Source organism: Diaphorina citri, unplaced genomic scaffold (genome assembly GCF_000475195.1).
Source record: "Diaphorina citri unplaced genomic scaffold, Diaci psyllid genome assembly version 1.1 scaffold1202, whole genome shotgun sequence".
Taxonomy (NCBI): Eukaryota; Metazoa; Arthropoda; class Insecta; order Hemiptera; family Psyllidae; genus Diaphorina; species Diaphorina citri.
This window is the reverse complement of record NW_007378631.1, coordinates 72,584-97,302: the sequence shown is the minus strand read 5'-3', so window position 1 is coordinate 97,302 and position 24,719 is coordinate 72,584. Positions and strand designations below refer to the sequence as shown.

The 24,719-nt window shown below is 38.4% G+C and overlaps 3 protein-coding genes and 1 long non-coding RNA gene across 4 annotated transcripts; 2 read left to right on the top strand and 2 right to left on the bottom strand.

Moving 5' to 3' along the window:
• Positions 1 to 1,795: 1,795 nt before the first annotated feature.
• On the bottom strand, positions 1,796 to 19,637 carry LOC103514685 (nucleolar protein 10-like). The gene is made up of 16 exons (XM_026827583.1): positions 19,629 to 19,637; positions 19,181 to 19,447; positions 18,781 to 18,826; positions 18,116 to 18,184; positions 16,402 to 16,585; positions 15,931 to 16,041; positions 15,021 to 15,200; positions 14,457 to 14,599; positions 13,912 to 14,072; positions 13,128 to 13,315; positions 12,725 to 12,815; positions 12,107 to 12,228; positions 11,470 to 11,649; positions 4,568 to 4,601; positions 2,883 to 3,445; positions 1,796 to 1,877 (listed from the first exon to the last, which is right to left on the bottom strand). Exons 1-15 carry the CDS (start codon positions 19,635 to 19,637, stop codon positions 3,278 to 3,280), a joined length of 1,953 nt encoding a protein of 650 aa, XP_026683384.1. The 3' UTR covers positions 1,796 to 1,877; positions 2,883 to 3,277.
• Positions 19,638 to 19,986: 349 nt separating this feature from the next.
• Positions 19,987 to 20,542, bottom strand: LOC113469718. The gene has a single exon (XM_026827588.1). The coding sequence runs from the start codon at positions 20,474 to 20,476 to the stop codon at positions 20,135 to 20,137; it is 342 nt and encodes a 113-aa protein (XP_026683389.1). The 5' UTR covers positions 20,477 to 20,542; the 3' UTR covers positions 19,987 to 20,134.
• A 1,163-nt stretch (positions 20,543 to 21,705) lies between these two features.
• LOC113469713 (protein asteroid-like) lies at positions 21,706 to 23,289 on the top strand. Its single transcript, XM_026827582.1, has 4 exons — positions 21,706 to 21,940; positions 22,271 to 22,378; positions 22,599 to 23,180; positions 23,278 to 23,289. The coding sequence occupies exons 1-4, from the start codon at positions 21,779 to 21,781 to the stop codon at positions 23,287 to 23,289; spliced, it is 864 nt and encodes a 287-aa protein (XP_026683383.1). The 5' UTR covers positions 21,706 to 21,778.
• Positions 23,290 to 23,311: 22 nt separating this feature from the next.
• LOC113469721 lies at positions 23,312 to 23,789 on the top strand. Its single transcript, XR_003393053.1, has 2 exons — positions 23,312 to 23,563; positions 23,645 to 23,789. It is a non-coding gene; the product is annotated as an uncharacterized LOC113469721 (long non-coding RNA).
• The last annotated feature ends 930 nt before the right edge of the window (positions 23,790 to 24,719 follow it).

The following is a 24,719-nucleotide window of genomic DNA, read 5'->3' as shown; positions in this document are numbered from 1 at the left end:
CCATTATTATGTAATGTTTATTTATATTTCACAGAAACTAATCATGTTAAAAAGAAGAAGTACATCTGTGCTTGTGTTAAGTTACCACATCATTTTCCACTTGCCAAGAACATCTCAGAATGGCCTAACTCAGCCCTGTTCATAACCACGGCCTCACTCTCGGGAAATACTCGTCATTACTATTTATGCTGTACCAGGATATCTTTGCCTCCACTATGATGATTGAAAGCATTGGAATCACTTTAAAGTTTATATTTTCGTTGCATCTGTGTTTGTACGCGATTTATGCTCAAATTTCACGTCTAAAGATTTTGAAGGAGTGAAATTTGTTCAAATATCGCAAACACTCAACGATCCGTGGAAAAACCAAAAAGGTATAAGGGACGGACTATTGTTTTCGCCTCGGTGTCGTCTGTCGGTCGGTCTGTCCCCATAGAAGGACTTATCCAAACCTAGTTTCCTTCAAGATTGAACCTAGGAACCAACCGCTTTCGCATTACTTCAAGGCTCATTCTTTTACATCCAAGCCTATCAGAGAACGAAAAAGTTGGGTCAGAAAATGTCCGCCCTAGCCGGGATTCGAAGGCAGCACTTCCAGGTTGAGAGTCAGTGCTCTTGATCACTCGGCCGCAGAAGTGGGCTAGGGGTAAAACCCTCTAGCCTGGCCAAGTTGGCACTTCATAAATTATTTAGGTGCTAGAAAATTCCGTTTTGTCTAAGCCACCCTGATTATTTCGATGGATCCTAAGCTTGATAATTAAATTAATCAAAGCTTCAGTCACGTTGAAAACGAGTGCCCGTGTGACATATTCGCATCAGATTTGTTTAATTTGATTAGGTGTTCAGACGTAAAAATAAGGATGACACCATTGATCGCAATTTTTACCTTTTAGAAAATTGAAATAAGAGAGTTTGTCTAGGTAGGTATGCCATAATTATCTATCAGAGTACACAGTACAATCTAGTTTAGGCTGTCTGCGGTTTTAATTTTAACATGAATAAGATACGAATGGTACATACCTACTTACCTACATAGCTCTCTGCTCTAAAATGTATCTTTTAAACATATTTCGGGAGGTAGGTACAAGCTGATTGAAACCTTTTAGGGAGTAGGAATTTTGTGACAAGATTGATGAGGCTAGTCTTAAGGTGTAATAAAAGCCCAATAGGGATCCTAATAATACCGACCTTAAGTCATTAAAAGCTCAAGGACGAATCCTCCTGCACTGAAGAAGATAAGAAATCAGTCTGAGCCAATCCAAATGAATTGAAAGAAAAGTTGTGGTTGAAAGAGAATTTGAGGCTTACAGATGTGTAAGGCAGACGAAGAGACCAGAAAATCCATAACCATGCAAGTGATACAAAACAAGTAATGGACCATTGGAAGCTGATGTAATAATCGATTCTGAAAGACAGATATACAGACAGACACTATTAAAGACAGATACACAGACATTTTTTAAGCAACGAAAAAAGTTCACTACTTACTTTCCGTATCCGGAAACAAACTTGAACGTCAAATCTTGAATTTCCAGAAATTGGCAACGTGAATGGCTTGTGGGATTGCTTGGATCTTCTTGTGTGCAAGGTTCTTTCAGTTTCAGTTGGTTCACTAAATATCCACGATATTATAAAACGGTTCCATAAGGAATAGATTACCAATGTATAAGGAACAGATAGGCAACTAGAAAGTTAAAAATGCAAGAATAATGTGGAGAAGACTCAAGTTTGAAAGGATGAATAACTAGATACGACTCAGAAAATTATTTGCAGTAAAAAGATTACTTGAACACAATAATGCGTTTCCTGTAGAAGTAGGAATACTTGTTTATTATCGTTAATTCTTTGTCAAAATTACTTTGTACAAATAAATATACCTACCAAATGTGATAAGGATGCAACACAAAACGTTTGGTTGAGATGTTTGCTGCGCTTGGCGGTATTTTGACCGCTTTTGACAGATTTCGACCGTTTTTTGGCGGTTTTCAGCTATAGCGACAAAACGGTTAGAGATATTGTAAAAGTTAGGGTAAAAGAACACTCAAATAAGCATCATTCAATAGGATAAGGAAAGTCGTGTGATGTTCACACCAGATTTTTTACTTTCTATTACTACAGTTTAGCGGAGCTATACTAGTAATGAAAGTATTGCAATCGGTCCAAATTTTCAAAATCGGGAAATGGTTGGAAATATCCGTTTTGGGATCCCCTGATGTCAAAAAAGTGATTTTTAGCCCATGGTCTGTACGTATGTATGTACGCACGTACGTACGTACGTACGTACGTACGTACGTTACGTACGTACGTACGTTACGTACGTACGTACGTTACGTACGTACGTACGTTACGTACGTACGTACGTTACGTACGTACGTACGTTACGTACGTACGTACGTTACGTACGTACGTACGTTACGTACGTACGTACGTTACGTACGTACGTACGTTACGTACGTACGTACGTTACGTACGTACGTACGTTACGTACGTACGTACGTTACGTACGTACGTACGTTACGTACGTACGTACGTTACGTACGTACGTACGTTACGTACAGACCATGGGCTAAAAATCACTTTTTTGACATCAGGGGATCCCAAAACGGATATTTCCAACCATTTCCCGATTTTGAAAATTTGGACCGATTGCAATACTTTCATTACTAGTATAGCTCCGCTATACTGTAGTAATAGAAAGTAAAAATGCAAGAATGATGTGGAGAAGACTCAAGTTTGAAAGGATGAATAACTAGATACGACTCAGAAAATTATTTGCAGTAAAAAGATTACTTGAACACAATAATGCGTTTCCTGTAGAAGTAGGAATACTTGTTTATTATCGTTAATTCTTTGTCAAAATTACTTTGTACAAATAAATATACCTACCAAATAGGTATGATTGCTTTCATACCGCGTAATTCTTCTTGAAATTCTTCTTCTTTTCAAATACTCATCATAGACACAGAATTCGCAGCATCCGGTTTGGGTATAATGCCGCCACTGGTCGCTACTGAGAAGTAGCTACCCAACTCCTGTAATCCAGCCATTACTGCTGACATCATCTACCAAATTTAAACCCTGGTGTATGGCTGATAGACGAAATATTTTCTCTATTTTGTCATCACATTTCGACTGCAGCTAAAGCGGCTACAACAACAACAACAACTCGGCCAGGATTCCACTTCATCCTTGGTACTCGAACCCGCGACCTCCTGCTTACCAGCCGTACACCGAGGGGCTACCGTGTTCGCCCCATGGTATACCTACCCGCGGATCTTTAAGCTTTCCTCTTAAAGTTGGCCTTCTTCTTGAACCTATTCTGTTGGGTCGTGCCAGGGCCAGCATAGAACTTGGACCGAGCCAGCTTAGTAGGGGGAGGTCTCATGAGGGATTTCCTATCGGCATGATGCTTCATACTCCACTTCTCTTTGTCTTGTCTCCGCGACTGGAAATAAACCAGACGGGGAAATTCAGCAAAATTGTTCAAGATTTTAATTGAGATTGAAGGCATTTGATACCCCTTGACGAGCAAGAACTTTTGTGGTAATCTTGTCATTGTTCCCTGGCACCGCCAGAAGCATTACTTCAAGAGACAATGCTATTTAAGGGCTAGTCTAAACTAAGAAGAGTCAAATCCATTTAACCTGTCTAACGTAAAGGAAGAGTTACTTTTGAACAATCAATGTGATAGAGCAAGTCTTACAATATATTCAACTGTGAATGTCATAGTAAATTCTCTACAGCCTGGACCAGACGAAACTGGGGAACCTTGTGGTGTCACTTACTATGTCAAACTGTTTGTAGGAGAAAATGAAACGGACCGGTCCCACAGGAGAAGGTAAGGGTTAAAGGACCGGTTTCTAAGACAAGAGTTTCTTCCGCGGGTTTCATTCTCGCCCGGGCGGATTTTATCCTGAAGGGATAAGATTCGTTCTTGGAACGGCTGGCTTTCTCCTATCCTGTCTTCCTTCTCTCTTCGATTTCGGGACGATAAGACCCTAGCAGTTACAATTCTATCTATCAAACCTCTTCAAAAAAAAAGTAATAATAATAAAAAATGAAAAATATTTTTCTCCTCGATTTTAGCACGGTGGCGCTAGGCATAAGAAAGATCCAGTATGCTCCCAGTAAGAATGGTCGTCAGCCTTGTACTGTGGTTAGGAAGGATTTCATGCTCAGTCCTGGAGACCTGGAACTGGAAGTTACGCTCGATAAACAGGTATGTGATATGTGATACAGTAAGAAGGAAGAAAAATTGGAAATGTGTAGCAGGAAACATTGTTTCATAGGAGTGAAACGTCAAAAACATTTTCAAAATCAACACATTGAGCAGATATAGTCAGCATAGTGGCCAAAAGACGTGATAGAAAACTTAACTTTCCAACCAGGTAGCAATAAAAACTTAAGAAAATGAATTTGAAACATTAGATTTGCCAATCAGATTAAAACCTAGACGTCCAAAATCTCCAAGTACCTACATGTCAACTTACCTATATACCATACCTACGTCATGGGGAAGGGAGAGGGGAAATTTTCAAACAATTAATAAATTATAGGACAAATTAACAAAACCCTCTGCTAGCCGCTCTTCTAAAGAGAGTCTGAAAAGGGGGAACAATACAAATTAATGAGTTACGAGGTACGAACAAAGCTGTTGAAAATTTTGAGTTACGAAGCTTTTGTGTCTCTCTTACCAAACTTTGACCTTTAACCCGCCTTTAGCTTGGAGGGTAACGCGTCTGCCTTGTAAGCGCTAGGTCGTTCTCCTGCCCGGGGCGGATTTTATCCCAAACAGATAAGGTTCGTTCTCGGAACGGCTGGATTGTGCTATCATACTATCTTCCTTCTCTTTTCGCTTTCGGGAAAATAAGACCTTACCAGTTACAGGTCCCACTAATAAACCTCGAAAAAAAAAAGTTTCGATCAGTGATGGCCATGGTACAACAAGGTGTGGATGTGGTGCTGTTTCAAAACGGACAGTTCAGGCATTCGGTGGACTGTGTTGAAACTCAGTGAGTATCCCAGAGAGCCCCACTTTCCCCTAATATAAAATTGACTCTAGTCTAGTTAGCTGGGAGGGTTGTAATTTGTAAGCGATAGGTCATCGCCCAAGGTAAGGTTCGTTCTCGGAACGGCTAGCTTTCTCTTATACTCCTCTCTTTTACCAAGCTTGAGGTGTAGGGGGCAAACAGCCCTAAAAGATGGGTTAATCTTGTACGAATCTAGTACACAAATATAAAGCTGGATGAAAAAAATTCACGTTTGATCATCTTCAGTTTCAAAAATTCTAAACTCGTATCCATGTCATTATCATCTTCCTCTCCCTCCTCTTCTTCTCCATTTTCATCTGGATTATTTTCTTGCTCTGCTTCCAGTTTTTCATTTCGTCTTCGTTCTCTGTTGATTTGTCTGAAAATAGGAAGTGAAGGAATGGTAAATCACAAGAAAGTAAAAAAAGCTTATTATTGTTTTGAGCGAGATTACCCCTCTAAAGAAAGAAATCTGAACAGAACAGAAAGAAAGAACAAACACTCATTCCTATAGGAAAAGGAAAGTAAAAAGAGGCCACGAACTCAGTGAGTATCCCAGAGAGCCCCACTTTCCCCTAATATAAAATTGACTCTAGTCTAGTTAGCTGGGAGGGTTGTAATTTGTAAGTGCTAGGTCATCGCCCAAGGTAAGGTTCGTTTTCGGAACGGCTAGCTTTCTCTTATCCTCCTCTCTTTTACCAAGCTTGAGGTGTAGGCTGCAAACAGCCCCAAAAGATGGGTTAGTCTTATACGAATCTAGTACACAAATATAAAGCTTGATGAAAAAAATTCACATTTGACCATCTTCAGTTTCAAAAATTCTAAATCCAACTTCCATTTTTCCCCTCAGAGAGGGATGTCCGATTCAGCCAGGCTCCAGTCTTCAGAAAGTCGTCTATCTAACGCCCGAGTTGGATCATAATAAAAACAGACGAGGCTTGGCGTTGGACGGGCAACTCAAAAACGAAAACTACAAGTACTTGGCCTCTTCAACACTGTAAGTTTTCTGCGACACTTTTAGCCATTAAAACAGGACAAACTTTGAAAAATGAAAGAACAAATATGAAACTTTTTTGAAAAAAAAAAAAAAAAAAAATGTACTTTGGAACCACTTTTGCATTACTTCAAGGCACATCCTTTTAAGTCAATGCCTATTCCGGAACGGAAAAAATCGGTCAGAACCGGCCAGAACAAAATAAGAATTTGAAACCTATGAAAGAATAACGGCGCGGCGCTTCGAACTGTTGACGTTCGCGCACCTCTCAGCACGCTTGATGATCATGGCGAGTTCAGGTTGAGTCAGAAAATTTATCGACGTTAGAGAGCGAAACGATATTTGGGACAAGTAATACAAGCATTTAAGTATACTTAACACGATTAAAATCATAAAATCCCAATCAAGTACGCTTAACACAATTAAAATTCCAAGTAAGTATGCTCATCACAATTAAAATTCCAATTAAGTATGTTTAACACAGTTAAAATTCCAATTAAGTATGCTTACCACAATCAAGTATGCTCAATTCCTTACTTTTGGTTCATTTCCAGCCTAGCCTCTCCAGACCCTAAGGACGCGTTTGGAATTGTGGTCTCCTACATGGTGAAGGTAAAACTGTATCTGGGAGCCCTAGGAGGAGAACTATCTGCAGAGCTACCCTTCATTCTGATGCATCCTAAGGTGAGACTAAAAATGTCCGCCACTCGCGCTCAGACCGTCTGACAGACCTGGACCTGGGTCTGCCAGACAGTCGGAAAGTCTCGTCTGAGGCAGAAAAAAATTGAGACTATGTAGTAAGGATGGGCTAATAACTAGGGATCGAGGGAACTTATCTGATACATTTTCTAGCAGCAAAATTATCTTTTTGTCCTTTTTTTTTAGTTGTGTGACCTATTTTTTTCTTTAACCTCCAGATTCAGAGTCCACCGCGCTAACCAATACACCACTGAGGTTGATCTAACAAAAACAGAATAGAATAATGAAAATATACTACTTGGTATTTTGGTGAAAAAGATAAGTAGAAAATTTTCATAGTGTATTCGGAGAAACCGCACGAAAGTTCGCGAGCAAACGAATTTCAATTTTTTTTAAAAAAGTCGCTCAAACTGAACAGAAAGGTTCGCGAGCAAACGAATTTAATTTTTTTTTTACAAAGTCGCTCAAACTGAACAGAGAGGTTCAATAAAAAATGTAGATTAATGGTGGATTTCACCAACCTTCTTTTTAGCCCTTAACAGCCTGTTAGATTCACAGCCCCCTTAAGCCTATACAAATCAAATGGAACTTAACAGGCTGTTAGCTTAACAGGCCTCCTAAAGACAGAAAAAATATTGGTAAAATCCTACCAAAAATTTGTGCTCTAGCCGAAGATCGAGAAATAATAAATAGTCCTGTAAAGCTTACAATAAGTAATAATAACAATAGTCCAATAAAACTTACATTAAGCTGCACGCCTCTGGTTCGCTCCTGCTCGATTCTTTCTCTGATTTTCTTCTTCTTGAACTCCTCAAATTCGAAAGGCGCTGATACGGACTTGGCCTTCCTATACAGGCGAATGTCCATGAAGAAACCGTGCATGTAAGCGCGCAATAGTGAGGTACCTAGGAAAGAAAAGAGCCCAGTTTATCCAGAGACCTCTAGAGGGGCATGGTTTATCCAGAGAGCTCTAAAGGTAAAATGTGCTAGCCGGCAGAAGATCCCGGGCGGTTTAGGGGAAAAATATAACGTCGATCCCATCTGAACACGGGAATAGGCGAAGAAGCAGTTTTTTCTGTTCAAATTAAGGCTATTGCTAGAGCTGTAAATCATTCGGATAACGGATATCCGAAAAATCTCTGGATATCCGTATTCAAATCAGAATACAGATGAGGATAATTATCTGCATTTGTCCGAAATTCGAATATTCGGATATCTGGATTTCATCCAAATCCGGATGTATGTCACAGCTCTAGCTATTACAATTACTACAACAGTGCACTGTTCGATAAAGTTACGTACCTATCAAGTGTCCCAGACCCAGATCTTCAAGTTCCTGTCTCGTCACGAATTTATAATCATCATACACGTTCTCAATAATGTTCTCTTCCAATTCTTCAGTTAGGTTATCCAGGAATCCACACCATTTTGGAGCAGGACCTAGACTCTGTCAGGAGTATAAGAGTCAATCCAAATGAAAAACAGTCAAAAGAGAACAAACTTTAGTCTTTTCCTTTCGGAAACTGAGACGATTTTCCCTCTTCTGAGGATCATTTCCCTTTTTAAAGGAAAATACGAAGTTAGTTCTATAACTAAGTGGGGTAGTAGCGCCTGTACTAAACCATTGGAAATCCAAGATGGTAGGTACATCCCCGACGATCGAAGGTCTAGTGTTCAGTTTCCATTGGACCAGTGGTGATCAGTTTTCCGAAAGGAAGAATACCTTTTTTGCAGCTTAAAAAAGCTCATAAACAGGAGGGCGCGGATTGAATCCCAGCCAAAGCTAAAAAAAATTTACCCTCATTTGAGACTCTGAACAGATAATAATAGAACTCTAAGTAAGGGTTAGGTAGAACGCCTCCAGTACTTAATGGATGGATATTGGATACCTTCCTCAAGTTCACTTCAGAATCGATTGATTATTTATTATTTTTGTTTATTGTTCGAACGAAGGACACTTACAGGAATATAGTAGGTTAGAATCTTCTTATTTTCATTGGCGATAAACATCATTCCAGATTCTGGTATATGACACAGGTTGTTGAACTGAGTTTGATCTCCAGATTCTATGCATGTGAATAGAGAACCCTGGAAACAAAAGGAGTTTTTTATGTTTGAATCTAATAAATTCATGGAATCCAGACTCATTTTGAAAGGGGGGAAAAAAATGTATTTTGAAAATACGAGTCCAGTGAATGGGATTATCGAATCCAGACACTTGAATCCATCGAATCTGGATTCATTTATCTTCAACATATAAGGTTTGGTCTCGGAACGGCTGGCTTTCTTCTATCAGTCCTATCCTTTCTTCTTTCTCTCTCAATTTCAGGACGATAAGACCCCGGTCTTTATACCTCTTAAATAATAAATTGAGCACTGAAGTACATTATCTTTACTTTACTTTTACTCCCTTCCAAACCCTTAAATAATAATAGCTTGAGCACTTACATTATCTTTACTCCATATCTTGACCACGGAGGAATCCATAGAGAGCACATAGTTATCATGGAACTTAATATCCCGTATAGGCAGTCCATACATGTGATCCTTCACACGTAGCGGTTTGTCCGCTCGAATATCGTATAGGTAGAACGCCTCCAGTACTTAATGGATGGATATTGGATACCTTCCTCAAGTTCACTTCAGAATCGATTGATTATTTATTATTTGTCTATTGTCGAACGAAGGACACTTACAGGAATATAGTAGGTTAGAATCTTCTTATTTTCATTGGCGATAAACATCATTCCAGATTCTGGTATATGACACAGGTTGTTGAACTGAGTTTGATCTCCAGATTCTATGCATGTGAATAGAGAACCCTGGAAACAAAAGGAGTTTTTTATGTTTGAATCTAATAAATTCATGGAATCCAGACTCATTTTGAAAGGGGGGTAAACATCATTCCAGATTCTGGTATATGACACAGGTTGTTGAACTGAGTTTGATCTCCAGATTCTATGCATGTGAATAGAGAACCCTGAAAACAAAAGGAGTTTTTTTATGTTTGAATCTAATAAATCCATCGAATCCAGACTCATTTTGAAACTAAATATCCACGATATTATAAAACGGTTCCATAAGGAATAGATTACCAATGTATAAGGAACAGATAGGCAACTAGAAAGTTTGGAAGTTTTTACACAATAATTATTTTTTCACTGTCAACACTCAACTTCTGTGATTAGAAAGATAAAAACTAAACCGCATTACCGCATGCGTCAGGAGCAGAGCTGAATGAAACCAGGATCTCGGGATTGCTCGGCAAAAATCGGACGCACGTGCAATATTTTTCTCTCTCTCCTCTTCGGATTTATTTTTTAAGACTAAAATATTAAAAAAAATTTTACCCTCATTTGAGACTCTGAACAGATAATAATAGAACTCTAAGTAAGGGTTAGGTAGAACGCCTCCAGTACTTAATGGATGGATATTGGATACCTTCCTCAAGTTCACTTCAGAATCGATTGATTATTTATTATTTTTGTTTATTGTTAAAATATCTAAGTAGGTACCTACTTACATTTTTGCCCCTAGATAGCCATCGCCCCCTTTATCGCTCCTTTTATTGATCGCCCCCCATTTCGCCCCCTAAGGCTTCATCGCCCCCATGAAAATCTCCATCACCCCCAAGGGGGCGATATCGCCCAGGTTGGGAAACACTGGTTTAACCTAACCCTATAATAACCAGGGTCACTGCTTGTTTGTGCCAGTTTGTTTGATAGCAATATTCCACGGACATGACTTCTGCACAAGTACCGTGCAAACTCCTTCTTGCGTTTAACCTAACCCTATAATGACCAGGGTCACTGCTTGTTTGTGCCAGTTCCTTTGGTAGCAATATTCCACGGACGTGACTTCTGCACAAGTACCAATATTTCCAACTAGTGGCCTGCAGGCCACATGTGCCCCACCAGACCATTTTTGTGGGCCATAAAGCTTTTAAAGTGGGCCCCCTCTGGCTTGCTCTATTATTATGGAGAGGACTCCAAAAATGGAGCATCCACCCCCCATCCCCCCAAAAAATCTTGGATACAGGCTTGCTCCTCTGTGTATGTGGCCCACAAAGTACCTACCAATGCAGCATGTGGCCTGCATACACATGGAAGTTGGAAATCCCTGCTCTAAGAACCCTTTACCCTTAGTCCAAGTGAGGTTGACAGTTCACTGAACAATTATGGAGAGGACTCCAAAAATGGAGCATCCACCCCCCATCCCCCCAAAAAATCTTGGATACAGGCTTGCTCCTCTGTGTATGTGGCCCACAAAGTACCTACCAATGCAGCATGTGGCCTGCATACACATGGAAGTTGGAAATCCCTGCTCTAAGAACCCTTTACCCTTAGTCCAAGTGAGGTTGACAGTTCACTGAACCTAGCCGCTCTTCTAAAGAGAGTCTGAAAAGGGGGAACAATACAAATTAATGAGTTACGAGGTACGAACAAAGCTGTTGAAAATTTTGGGTTAAGAAGCTTTTCTCTTACCAAACTTTGACCTTTAACCCGCCTTTAGCTTGGAGGGTAACGCGTCTACCTTGTAAGCGCTAGGTTGTTCTCCTGCCCGGGGCGGATTTTATCCTAAACAGATAAGGTTCGTTCTCGGAACGGCTGGTTTGTGCTATCATACTATCTTCCTTTTCTTTTTCGCTTTCGGGAAAATAAGACCTTACCAGTTACAGGTCCCACTAATAAACCTTAAAAAAAAAAGTAAAAAAAAGTTTCGATCAGTGATAAAAAATTTACTCACTTTTTCTTTTTCAATTTCTTTTCTCCCTGTTCGGTTCTATCTTGCATTTGTTCTCTCCTGTTAATCGTATCCATGTCATTATCATCTTCCTCTCCCTCCTCTTCTTCTCCATTTTCATCTGGATTATTTTCTTGCTCTGCTTCCAGTTTTTCGTTTCGTCTTCGTTCTCTGTTGATTTGTCTGAAAATAGGAAGTGAAGGAATGGTAAATCACAAGAAAATAAAAAAGCTTATTATTGTTTTGAGCGAGATTATCCCTCTAAAGAAAGAAATCTGAACAAACACTCATTCCTATAGGAAAAGGAAAGTAAAAAGAGGCCACAGGTGAAAAATGATAACTTACCTTCGAGAAACAACAGTTCGTGATGCGTGCCCAGTAGGACATCCACCCTGGTACACACCACGCTCAGCGATGCTTAATCTCAGTGTTTTGTGAAGACCACCGTAAGATAGCTACAACACCTACACTTACTTATATCATTATTATAAGCTTAACCAAACTTTTAGGGCTGTTTGCCTCTACACCTAAGACTCATAGTGGGCTTTTTGTGTACGACACATATCTTAAAAATGTAGTCCAGGCGAGGTAAATTCAAATCCCCCCCCATTTTTCACAGTATGATTCCACCCCTGCTTACTTGTAGGTCTTTTTGATTTCCTTGGTCCACGCCTGATCATCATCCGAGCTTTCTTCTTCCTCTTCGTCCTCCTCTTCTTCTTCACTACTTTCATCAGACGATGCCTTGCCTTCCTTCTCCTCCTGGAATCACAAGCAAAAATCAAATAAGGCTGACAAAGAAAGGGTCGCAAAAGCCTTCAAAATTAGGAAGAACTGAAAATTCCTTGGGTCAAACTAAACTTTATAAAGTTGTTCCCTAAATAATATCTAAGCTAGGCTAAATTTTCTGACTTGTGTTGGGATCGAACTAGCATTCTCTGAATTTAGGTTCCACAACGAAACCATCTATTTTGCACACGAAAGCGTTTACTTCTTCATCTTCATGTAAATTTAATTACAGTTTGGTGATGTTCAGTTCAGTTTTTGGAGGTGCATCTAGGTAGCTCAAAACTATTAGGTTGGAACTCATAAGTACACCCCTATAGGTACTCAGCAAGGGGGATGCTCCAAGTTATAGGCATTTGGGGCTCCTGAATGTGTCACTCCAGGACTTCTAAATGCCAGGGCTGAGGGGGTTAGATATATGCCAGTGTAGGATTCTCATGTCCTCTATTTAGATGTAGAATATCAGACTTACCTTGTCCTGTCGAAGTTCTTGGGCTGCCATCTGTTTTCTCAACTGTTTCTGTCGATGTTTATCTAACCTGGTCAGAACTGGGTTCAATAACCTGAAAAACAAGGATAGTGAAATATTAACCCTCAGGTCTGTAATAATTTAAACCTTTTAAAACGTTCCTGTGTTTTCTTAAGGCTTTATGACAGGATTCTCTTGAAAGTTAGGATGTAAATCGTCCAGAAATCGAAGAGAGAAGGAAGACAGGATAGGAGAAAGTCAGCCGTTTCGAGAACGAACATTATCCGTTCAGGATAAAATCCGCTCCGGGCGGGAATCGAACCCGCGGCTTAGCGCTTACAAGGCAGACGCGCTACCAACCAAGCTAACTAGGCTGGCAAAATTTTCTTTCCATATTCTTTCTTACCTATATTCCTCAGCATTCGTATCGACTTGGAAGTCTGGATTCTCAAAGAGTTTGGAAAATCTATCATCCTCCAATAGATTAGCCGATAGCTGCAGTTTCTTCTTTTTCTTTCTCGACTCTGTTTCTTCGGCCTTTTGCTTTTCGTCCATCAACTTCAGGGCCAGCTCCTGATTCACTTTGGGCAGTTTCTGAAAGACAGAATAGAATAAAAATATACGACTTGGTATTTTAAGGAATTTTTAATTGTGTAAAGCTGTAAAGCATACTTAAATGCTTGTCATAAATGTCGTTCCCTGCTCAATAAACTACGCTAAATTTTATGACTTGACTTAGAACCACCAACCTCCAGATTCAGAGTCCACCGCGCTAACCAATACACCACTGAGGTTGATCTAACAAAGACAGAATAGAATAATAAAAATATACTACTTGGTATTTTGGTGAAAAAGTAGAAAATTTTCATAGTGTATTCGGAGAAACCGCACGAAAGTTCGCGAGCAAACGAATTTAATTTTTTTTTTACAAAGTCGCTCAAACTGAACAGAGAGGTTCAATAAAAAATGTAGATTAATGGTGGATTTCACCAACCTTCTTTTTAGCCCTTAACAGCCTGTTAGCTTCACAGCCCCCTTAACCCTATACAAATCAAATGGAACTTGACAGGCTGTTAGCTTAACATCCACCCAAAAATTTGTGCTCTGGCCGAAGATCGAGAAATAATAAATAGTCCTGTAAAGCTTACAATAAGTAATAATAACAATAGTCCAAGTCCAGTAAAACTTACATTAAGCTGCACGCCTCTGGTTCGCTCCTGCTCGATTCTTTCTCTGATTTTCTTCTTCTTGAACTCCTCAAATTCGAAAGGCGCTGATACGGACTTGGCCTTCCTATACAGGCGAATGTCCATGAAGAAACCGTGCATGTAAGCGCGCAATAGTGAGGTACCTAGGAAAGAAAAGAGCCCAGTTTATCCAGAGACCTCTAGAGGGGCATGGTTTATCCAGAGAGCTCTAAAGGTAAAATGTGCTAGCCGGCAGAAGATCCCGGGCGGTTTAGGGGAAAAATATAACGTCGATCGGAATAGGCGAAGAAGCAGTTTTTTCTGTTCAAATTAAGGCTATTGCTAGAGCTGTAAATCATTCGGATAACGGATATCCGAAAAATCTCTGGATATCCGTATTCAAATCAGAATACAGATGAGGATAATTATCTGCATTTGTCCGAAATTCGAATATTCGGATATCTGGATTTCATCCAAATCCGGATGTATGTCACAGCTCTAGCTATTACAATTACTACAACAGTGCACTGTTCGATAAAGTTACGTACCTATCAAGTGTCCCAGACCCAGATCTTCAAGTTCCTGTCTCGTCACGAATTTATAATCATCATACACGTTCTCAATAATGTTCTCTTCCAATTCTTCAGTTAGGTTATCCAGGAATCCACACCATTTTGGAGCAGGACCTAGACTCTGTCAGGAGTATAAGAGTCAATCCAAATGAAAAACAGTCAAAAGAGAACAAACTTTAGGTGTCTTTTTCCTTTCGGAAACTGATGATCAGGTGTCAGGTCTACCTGATAGTGAGTGGCTGGCCTTACGAAGCAACGCTTTTGTGTCTCTCTTACCAAACTTTGACCTTTTACCCGCCTATTTAGTATTTAGCTTGGAGTGTAGGGCGTCTATCTTGTAAGCGCTAGGTCGTTCTCCTGCCCGGGGCGGATTTTATCCCAAACAGATAAGGTTCGTTCTCGGAACGGCTGGATTGTGCTATCATACTATCTTCCTTTTCTTTTCGCTTTCGGGAAAATAAGACCTTACCAGTTACAGGTCCCACTAATGAACCTTGAAAAAAAAAAAAAGTTTCGATCAGTGATAAAAAATTTACTCACTTTTTCTTTTTCAATTTCTTTTCTCCCTGTTCGGTTCTATCTTGCATTTGTTCTCTCCTGTTAATCTTATCCATGTCATTATCATCTTCCTCTCCCTCCTCTTCGTCTCCATTTTCATCTGGATTATTTTCTTGCTCTGCTTCCAGCTTTTCGTTTCGTCTTCGTTCCCTGTTGATTTGTCTGAAAGTAGGAAGTGAGAGAATCGTAAATCACAAGAAAATAAAAAAGCTTATTATTGTTTTGAGCGAGATTATCCCTCTGAAGAAAGAAATCTGAACAAACACTCATTCCTATAGGATAAGGAAAGTAAAAAGAGGCCACAGGTGAAAAATGATAACATACCTTCCTTTTGCCAAACTGTGCGCAACAAGTAAAAAGTTTGCAAAAATCATACCGAAATGGGTAACAGTTCGTGATGCGTGCCCAGTAGGACACCCACCCTGGTACACACCACGCTCAGCGATGCTTAATCTCAGTGTTTTGTGAAGACCACCGTAAGATAGCCACAACACTTACACTTGCTCATTTCATTCGTATAAGCTTAACCAAACTTTTAGGGCTGTTTGCCTCTACACCTAAAACTCAGAGTGGGCTTTTGGTGTACGACACATATCTTAAAAATGTAGTCCAGGCGAGGTAAATTCAAATCCCCCCCCATTTTTTTACAGTATGATTCCACCCCTGCTTACTTGTAGGTCTTCTTGATTTCCTTGGTCCAAGCCTGATCATCATCCGAGCTTTCTTCTTCCTCTTCCTCCTCCTCTTCCTCTTCACTACTTTCATCAGACGATGCCTTGCCTTCCTTCTCCTCCTGAAATCACAAGCAAAAAATCAATTAGGCTGATAAAGAAAGGGTCGCAAAAGCCTTCAAAATTAGGAGGAACTGAAAATTCCTTGGGTCAAACTAAACTTTATAAAGTTGAGAATATCGTACAGGAGGATTTGACCGGTGTGTGTTCCTACGCCCAGTGTGAGCGGGCCGTTGAAATTCAGACTTGATATTGACGGAAATCCTTCTAACCTGAAGAATAAAGAAGTAAATTTACACCAGAAAAGTTAGCTTAGAGGGTAGCGCGTCTGCCTTGTAAGCGATAGGTCGCGGGTTCGATTCCCGCCCGAAGCAGATTTTATACTGAAGGGATAAGGTTCGTTCTCGGAACGGCTGGCTTTCTCTTAATCCTGTCTTTCTTATCTCTTAGATTTCAGAAAGACAATCCTCAATATATTTTGACCGCAATAATAGTAGTAGCAGCAGCCTACTGCTGGAGTAAGGGGACTTTTCAGTCCTATGCGAGCAGTATAAATAAGCACCATTATTATTATTTTGTAACGAATGTCTCCGCTACTCGGAGAATTCGCTGTATTAGATACTCGTACTTACACAGTGTCTCTTTCATTTGAAATACAATTGAAAGCGCAGTCCAGAGTGCCAGCTTTGACTTTCATTCGAGGATCCCAGGCTTCTACTTTCCCCTCTATAGTTCCTACACAGATTAGTTGATGTACAGGATTGATAGCTATGGAGTTAAGTTCTGAACCTGAGGAATAAAATATAGGTGAAAAAACTTACGGTTTTCTTTTCCACTTCTTGATTAAAATAAAATCAAAATATAATACCTAGAGGACTAATTTGGAAAAAAAAAACCTCTAAGGCTAAAAACAGAGTGGAGAGCATAGTGCATCGAGCACGTAGACGTAGAGGGATTCGTATCAGCTTAACCCATCCTTTAGGGCTGTTTGCCCCTACACCTAAGCGTCGTAGTGGGTTTTTTGTGTATGAAAGAGGCCATTGACAATAGAGGGAAGCGACGACTTCAAAACCACATAGAACTGAGAGCAATAAGCTCTTTGCTCTATTATGTTTTTAGCCTAAGCTACAAAGGCACGCACGTACAAGAATAAGGAGTCAGGCTTTCGATGTATTGAGTAGTCAAAGTAGGTACACACATTCAATATTCGTCAAACACCATGTGCTACCATTGAATACCTTGGGGTTTCAGCGAGTCTGCTCATATTTAACAGCAAATATTATTCATCTTCACTCTGGTCAAGGCATGGTGTGAATATTGGTTACAAGTTTTTTTATAGAGGTCCATTTCCAGCAACTCGGCATCGGCAAGATTGTCATGATCTGTTTCATTAGAATAATTTATTGGTGCTCCCATGTTCCTACTCCCTATAATGACCAGGGTCACTGCTTGTTTGTGCCAGTTCCTTTGGTAGCAATATTCCACGGACGTGACTTCTGCACAAGTACCAAGATTTCCAACTAGTGGCCTGCAGGCCACATGTGCCCCACCAGACCATTTTTGTGGGCCATGAAGCTTTTAAAGTGGGCCCCCTCTGGCTTGCTCTATTATTATGGAGAGGACTCCAAAAATGGAGCATCCACCCCCCATCCCCTCAAAAAATCTTGGATACAGGCTTGCTCCTCTGTGTATGTGGCTCACAAAGGAACCTACTTACCAATGCAGCATGTGGCCTGCATACACATGGAAGTTGGAAATCCCTGCTCTAAGAACCCTTTACCTTTAGTCCAAGTAGGGATGGGATATTCGACTCTTTTTGAATATTCGAATACCACGACTCGATTCTTTTCAAATATTCGACTCAAAGAATCGACTCTAAAAGAATCGCGATTCTTTTGTAGTGAGAGAGAGACAGCACACAGGATCACTCTCGCTGCTTTTCGTAACCAATGAGATTGCAGCATAGCCGATTCTTTTTCCCCCCACCAAATGCTTTCCTCGACTCTTCAAGAATCGCAATTCTTTGAATTTAAGAATCGCAATTCACGATTCTTTTGAAATATTCAACTCTTTGAATCGATTCACTCAATATTTACCCATCCCTAAGTCCAAGTGAGGTTGACAGTTCACTGAACCACTTGAAACAAAGTTTTCCTCAGAACTTGAAAGAGTGCAGAAATAAAATACATCCTCACATACTTACCTGTTCTTTTCTCTCCTAAAGTGATCTTTTCTGCTGGTGTAGTGCTGTGGGATAGAGTAAACCTTATTTGTCCAGGACTAGGCACAAATCTAATTTTCCTTTGGCTATCCCAGAACGGATTAAACGGATTTCCAGATTTCCACTTTCCAAAGTTTTCCACTTGTTTGCTGGCATTTCAAAATCCTGGATCAACTCAATACGCCTTCGAATATCTGAAGAGGAAATGAAAAGACAAGTTTGATTATTAATTTGATCCTTAGAGAGCTACTTATAATAATAAATAAAATAATCCTATTATTTCCTAGTTACCTATGTACTTTTTTTGATAATCCCTTAATGAAATCTATCACATAAGTTGCAACGACCCATCAAAATGAGTTGTAGAGGGTGCAACTAGAGATAGGATTTGTATGACTCAATTTAGTTTTGTGTGTTTTGAACTCACTTCATTCATTCAATTAGTTGACAAAGAAGGTATTCAAAATCCTGGATCAACTCAATACGCCTTCGAATATCTGAAGAGGAAATGAAAAGACAAGTTTGATTATTAATTTGATCTTTAGAGCGCTACTTATATTAATAAATAAAAAAGTCCTATTATTACCTAGTTACCTATGTACTTTTTTTGATAATCCCTTAATGAAATCTATCACATAAGTTGCAACAACCCATCAAAATGAGTTGTAGAGGGTGCAACTAGAGATAGGATTTGTATGACTCAATTTAGTGTGTGTTTTGAACTCACTTCATTCATTCAATTAGTTGACAAAGAAGGTGCTTTGCCTAAAGAAATCATTGGTTTACTTACCAACATTGCTTTTCAGTAGCTTCCTCCTTTTTCGTTCAGATAACCACTGGAAAAAAAAAGAAAAAAAAATTGGTTACATTGATTGACCAAGATATTAAATACACTTGAATCTTAAACCATGTTTCCACTTGGGTGGCATTTGCCAGTTGGGTGGCATGTTTCTATTTGTAATGCTAGGTGACATTTATTTGATCTGGGCTGACATTAGGTGGGTTGAAATCCTGAGAGCATGGCATTTTACTCATGTCATGCAACACAATTCTAATTAGGTGGATTACTAAAGTAACAGACTCTCACAAGCTTCAAATTTTGATGACCTCAGCCATATGAGGCCCTCCAGCTACAAATTTTACAACCCTACTCTATGTATCAGTTATCAACTCCATCTGCATTTATTTACCTTACTATAATCATCAGACAGAATCTCAAAAGTGACAACTTCTGAATCAAAACAGCGCTCGAATTTCATGGATAAATTGTCGGTTTCATAGCATCGAACCCGCGGCTTGTAGATCCCTGTGCTGAGTACATACTGACCATCAGGACTGATACGCACAGATGTACTTACACCTGGCATTTCAAAATCCTGGATCAACTCAATACGCCTTCGAATATCTGAAGAGGAAATGAAAAGACAAGTTTGATTATTAATTTGATCTTTAGAGAGCTACTTATAATAATAAATAAAATAATCCTATTATTACCTAGTTACCTATGTATTTTTTTTGATAATCCCTTAATGAAATCTATCACATAAGTTGCAACAACCCATCAAAATGAGTTGTAGAGGTTGCAACTAGAGATAGGATTTATATGACTCAATTTAGTTTTGTGTGTTTTGAACTCACTTCATTCATTCAATTATTATTTGAACATTGTGATGAAATGTTTGGTATTTATAATTTCATTGAAAATTTTGTTGAAGAAAATACTGACTCAGATGTGTTCAGAATGAATCTAAGTAAACCTAAAAGAAAGAAAAAGAAGAAAGATAAGATAAAAATAGAGGAAAGTGAGAATGAAGTTGAAAGTGATAGGAAAGAAAATATGTCAGAAGAAGAGTTGATAGATAGTGATAATATCTATTCCATTTTACAAAATGTACACATAATGTGAGTCACTGAGTCAGTATGTCTAAAGAAAAGTATGGAAACTTACCATTAGTAGGTAGTAGGTACCTACCACTAGAAATAAAATGAACCACCATTAATCAATTTGTACAAAGGATTATGTTTTATTTTATCCCCAAGAGGATTGCATAGCTATAATATTTATCTGAACATTCTGAACTGTATTAAGAAAGGAGTAGCAAAAGGTTGTATGGATGTACATTGTCTGAGTGTCATTGTCCATTCTACTCTGGTTCAGGTTTTAAGAATTTCATCTTCTTTGAACTCTGGCCTTCTGTCAGCTCCTCACCATTCTTCTTTCTTTTTCCTTTGCTGAATTTGCTTGCTATTGTTTGTATCAGAGTAGAATCACTATTGTACAAGTCATTTTGTTGATCTAAATATTCCCTAACATTTTTCTTTTTTAGTTTATTTTTCTTGATATTTCTTGCAAACTGTTTAGCAGACACATCTACATCCATTTCTTCTTCACAGCCTTTGTCTTCATCAGAGTCAAAATCACAGTAAGATTTCATAATTTCTTCAATTTTTGGATTCATACCATTGAATGAATATCTTCCCAGCATTAGGTTTTCAGTGAGATACCAGTTGTGTTGAATTATGATGTTTGCCTCTTTGCCACTAGAAAACAAGCAAAATTTAATTGGAGATTTTACGGTCGAAATCGTCCATTACCATTACCACACTTTTTCCCAAATTCCCAATGTAAAAAAAAAAAATCGAATCTTCTTTGAACTCTGGCCTTCTGTCAGCTCCTCACCATTCTTCTTTCTTTTTCCTTTGCTGAATTTGCTTGCTATTGTTTGTATCAGGGTAGAATCACTATTATACAAGTCATTTTGTTGATCTAAATATTCCCTAACGAGGGTATTTTTTTTAATGGTGGGATTTATAGCAAAATTCCCACAAAAATCTCGTCCTCAACACGCTCCCCTGTGCCAGATCCAAAAATCAGATCTCAGATCACCTAAAATGTAAAATACTAAAATTCGGTACCTACTCAGAAGTCCAAAGAACTCAGAAGCTCCAAAGTAATTTAGATGACCTGACCCTGATGTAAACAGGTAAGAAAAGAACCATCCTATGGTATTCATCAATTTCAACAGTTCTTTTACATTTTTCCTGAAAGTAAAGTCAAAAAATATTAATCATTGATTTTTGAGGACACCATTTACATGGTCTCCATCTCTGTAACAGAGATTTCAGTAAATTATGCAGAAGTCAAGTCCGTGGAAAAGAAAAGCTCATTTTTGTATTTAACCTAACCCTGTAATAACACTAATCACTGCTCTAATTGTGAAAACTCCTTCTTGCATTTAACCTAACCCTATAATAACCAGGGTCACTGCTTGTTTGTGCCAGTTCGTTTGATAGCAATATTCCACGGACATGACTTCTGCACAAGTACCTACCGTTCCAAAGTTATATAAATATGTTATTTTTTCTAAATAAATTTGCTCTTTCAGTTCTTACTTGCATCCGATGATTTCAGTTCTGTAGATCTGTGTAACAATGTTGGCATCATATGGTAGATGAGATCCTTCTGAATGAGGTGCCCAATATTTCCCTGCAATCTGAAAGGTTCAAGAAAATGTGAGAATTATTCAATAAGATTCAATTTCTCTTGGTCTTTCCCATGGGGGAGAAGATAATTAAAAAACATTTTCAAAAAAAAAAAAAAAAAAAAAAAAAAAAAAAAAAAAAAAATACAAGAAAAGGTTTTAGAAATGAACTGGAAAAGTCTTATGAAGAAGCATACCATCACCAAAGGTCCAGGTAACAAAATTAACATATCTATTTCCTTTAAATTATGAATTAATTTCAATGTTCCAGGTTTATCCAAAGAGTATATTCCTCTACTTCAATGCATGCTAGGGAATGACTACATCTCCCATATGCACTTCAAGAACTTCCTCGCACAGCTCAATTTTAGATTTTCTTCTGGGAGGAAAAGTCCAGTATCAAAACGACTAGCTGTACTTATCAAATGGTGTAGAGGTCAAAAGTCTTTGGAGTCTGCTGTCAGTAAGGTGAGATCATTTCTCTTTTTCTTCCAAATTATATTGTACCTAGAGCTGATTTAAATTACATAGGGTTGATATAATGTACCTAAGTACTTATCTATTTTCTTATAATATTTTATAACTAGCGGGATTCTGGAGCAAAGCGACAGAATTCAGCTAGTATTTTATAATATTGTCCTGTGATGAAAGCTAGCAAAATTATTGTAAGGATGTATGTATGTACTCCTACAAGGGAAAATAGACTAATGAAATGGTTAATTATATTATTAACAAATAACACCACCAATAACAAATAGCACTACCAATAGCAACAACATTTCCCCTTGGTGTTCACAGATAATTGAAAATTTAAAAAACCACCACAAAACTGAGGCAATCAAACACTTGAAACGCTCCATTCATGACTATGGAAATGAAGAATGTATTCTCTATCCCTATGTAATGGAACAAGTTGTCAAATATAATCTAACTGAGAAACTAAAGAAGCTTCAGGAAGTAAACAGAGTGGATAGTGAGGAGGACGAAGTCATTACATATGACGAAGATAGTGATGATGAGAGCAATGCTACTGGAAGTACAAGTGAAGACAACACAGACAGTGGTTCTGATGAAGATCTAGATGTCTATGAGGAGTCAGAGGAAAAAGTTAATTCAGAAGAAGAAGGAACAAGTTGTCAAATATAATCTAACTGAGAAACTAAAGAAGCTTCAGGAAGTAAACAGAGTGGATAGTGAGGAGGACGAAGTCATTAGATATGCCGAAGATAGTGATGATGAGAGCAATGCTACTGGAAGTACAAGTGAAGAAAACACAGACAGTGGTTCTGATGAAGATCTAGATGTCCATGAGGAGTCAGAGGAAAAAGTTAATTCAGAAGAAGAACATGGAGTAAAAGACAGTGGGGATGAATCTGAAGAAAATGAAAATCATGTTGAACAAAGTGAAGGTGGTGATGATGACAGTAGTTCAAGAGATGATGAAAGTATATCAACAAATAATGAACCTAATAGAAAACATACTAAGAAAAAACAATTCAATGCAAACTATCTCAAACTGGAATGGCTAGTTCACGAATTCCGTCATGGTAAACTGTCCCCTCATCTTGCCAATATGATAAATCTAGGCAAGATCTATTTGCTACCTCTGCGTGAAAACATCAAACTAGACAGTGTACATAAAGCTAGTTTTCCCATACTGAGTATAATAACAAAACTTTTGCTAGACAATGCTACTGGTACAAATCGCGTCGGTCTCTTCTGTTCGAAGCTCTGCGCTAACTGCGAGGGAAATTGCAACAAAGCCACTCCCACTGTCACTGAAGAAGAGGATCTTTTCGCCGAAGACGAAGAGCTAGAACGTAAGTGTTACTCACTGTCTATGTTTACCTTTGCTCTCTTTCAAAAAGGCTTAGATAATTGATAAGCATGACTTACAAAACAGTATGGATATAAAATTGCCGCAAGAAAGTCAAAGGGGCGAAAGTGATTTTATCAAATTTTTTGTAAGCACACTTAAGTCTAATATTGTGCTGCAATTATTTCCGCAGATATCACATATGCCTAAACATAGAAAATCAATATCTTCACAATGGTTTAGAAATCACATATGCCTGTTTGTGCTATCAATAGGTCTGTGTTTTAATGTCATTAGAAAATCAATATCTTCACAATGGTTTAGAAATCACATATGCCTGTTTGTGCTATCAATAGGTCTGTGTTTTAATGTCATTTTTTTTGTTTTTTGTCACTTACACCCCTTTGACTTTCTGGCGGCAAAATAATTATTATGCTGCTGGGTGTGCTGAACTGTAATCTGAACCATGTGAGGAAAAATATCAGTTTTATTAAACCAATATTGAATAAATAACTGTTGTCGCTAGGTATGATATCGGCGTGCTTGAGACTCTCATGTTCCGAGAGCTGTATCTCACGATCTAGTGAACGCATTTTCTTCGTTTTAGTCTCAATATTTTTTTTATTTTTTATAGTTTTTTCTGAGATAATAAAAAAAAATCATGAGAATCACCAATTACCAGAGATTATACTTCACCTCTATTAGATTTTAATGAATGTAAATTACATTCCAAGCAAACTGCAGCCCAAAGCAGTCTGCTCTCAAAGTCAGATCAGGCTATCTGATATAACCTTAACGAATAAATGATTTTGAGATCTGCCTTGGACTGAACATAGTAGACAAGTAACTTTTAGTTGGGCTTGGATTTTAATTTTTGGTAGAATTACCAGAGATTATACTTCACCTCTATTAGATTTTAATGAATGTAAATTACATTCCAAGCAAACTTCAGCCCAAAGCAGTCTGCTCTCAAAGTCAGATCAGGCTATCTGATATAACCTTAATATATATGGTCTATTAATCTATTATCAAATGCAGCAGTCTTCTTCTTTTGTATACCTATGTGCTGACAACACATACTATGGAGACACTTTCCAGCTCTACTCGTACTTGGCATTAGATCATTTAAAGCTAAAACTAACCTGTGTCTTTGCTATTTTGCATTTGTGTTTCTATCACCAACTTGTCTGGCTTGAAAAGCTGACTTATTAATACTTGCCGTTTTAATACTTCTAGCTCCTTCAATCCTTCATTATACAGTAGACTAATTTGTTCATTATTATCAACATTTTTATTTGATTGAAATTTTTCTCTGGTCCTCCTCAGGAAATACATTCTGTAATTGTAAGCTGGAAACTTTGAGCTCTCTCTCAGCAGAGCTTTGTAAAGTTTTAGGATCATGTCTTTGGAAACAGACATGTGTGTTACAGG

Bases quoted from the DNA above. Each gene is read 5' to 3' on its own strand.
- LOC103514685 (XM_026827583.1), bottom strand. The intron at 16,042-16,401 runs GTAAGTACGAGT...TTTATTCTTCAG, and splicing joins TCAAATGAAAGAGACACTGT to GTTAGAAGGATTTCCGTCAA. The intron at 14,600-15,020 runs GTGAGTAAATTT...CTCCTGACAGAG, and splicing joins AAGAAATTGAAAAAGAAAAA to TCTAGGTCCTGCTCCAAAAT.
- LOC113469718 (XM_026827588.1), bottom strand. From the start codon at position 20,476: ATGCTGGGAAGATATTCATTCAATGGTATGAATCCAAAAATTGAAGAA.
- LOC113469713 (XM_026827582.1), top strand. From the start codon at position 21,779: ATGCTAGGGAATGACTACATCTCCCATATGCACTTCAAGAACTTCCTC. The intron at 21,941-22,270 runs GTGAGATCATTT...TGGTGTTCACAG, and splicing joins TGGAGTCTGCTGTCAGTAAG to ATAATTGAAAATTTAAAAAA. The intron at 22,379-22,598 runs GAACAAGTTGTC...CAGAAGAAGAAG, and splicing joins TTCTCTATCCCTATGTAATG to GAACAAGTTGTCAAATATAA.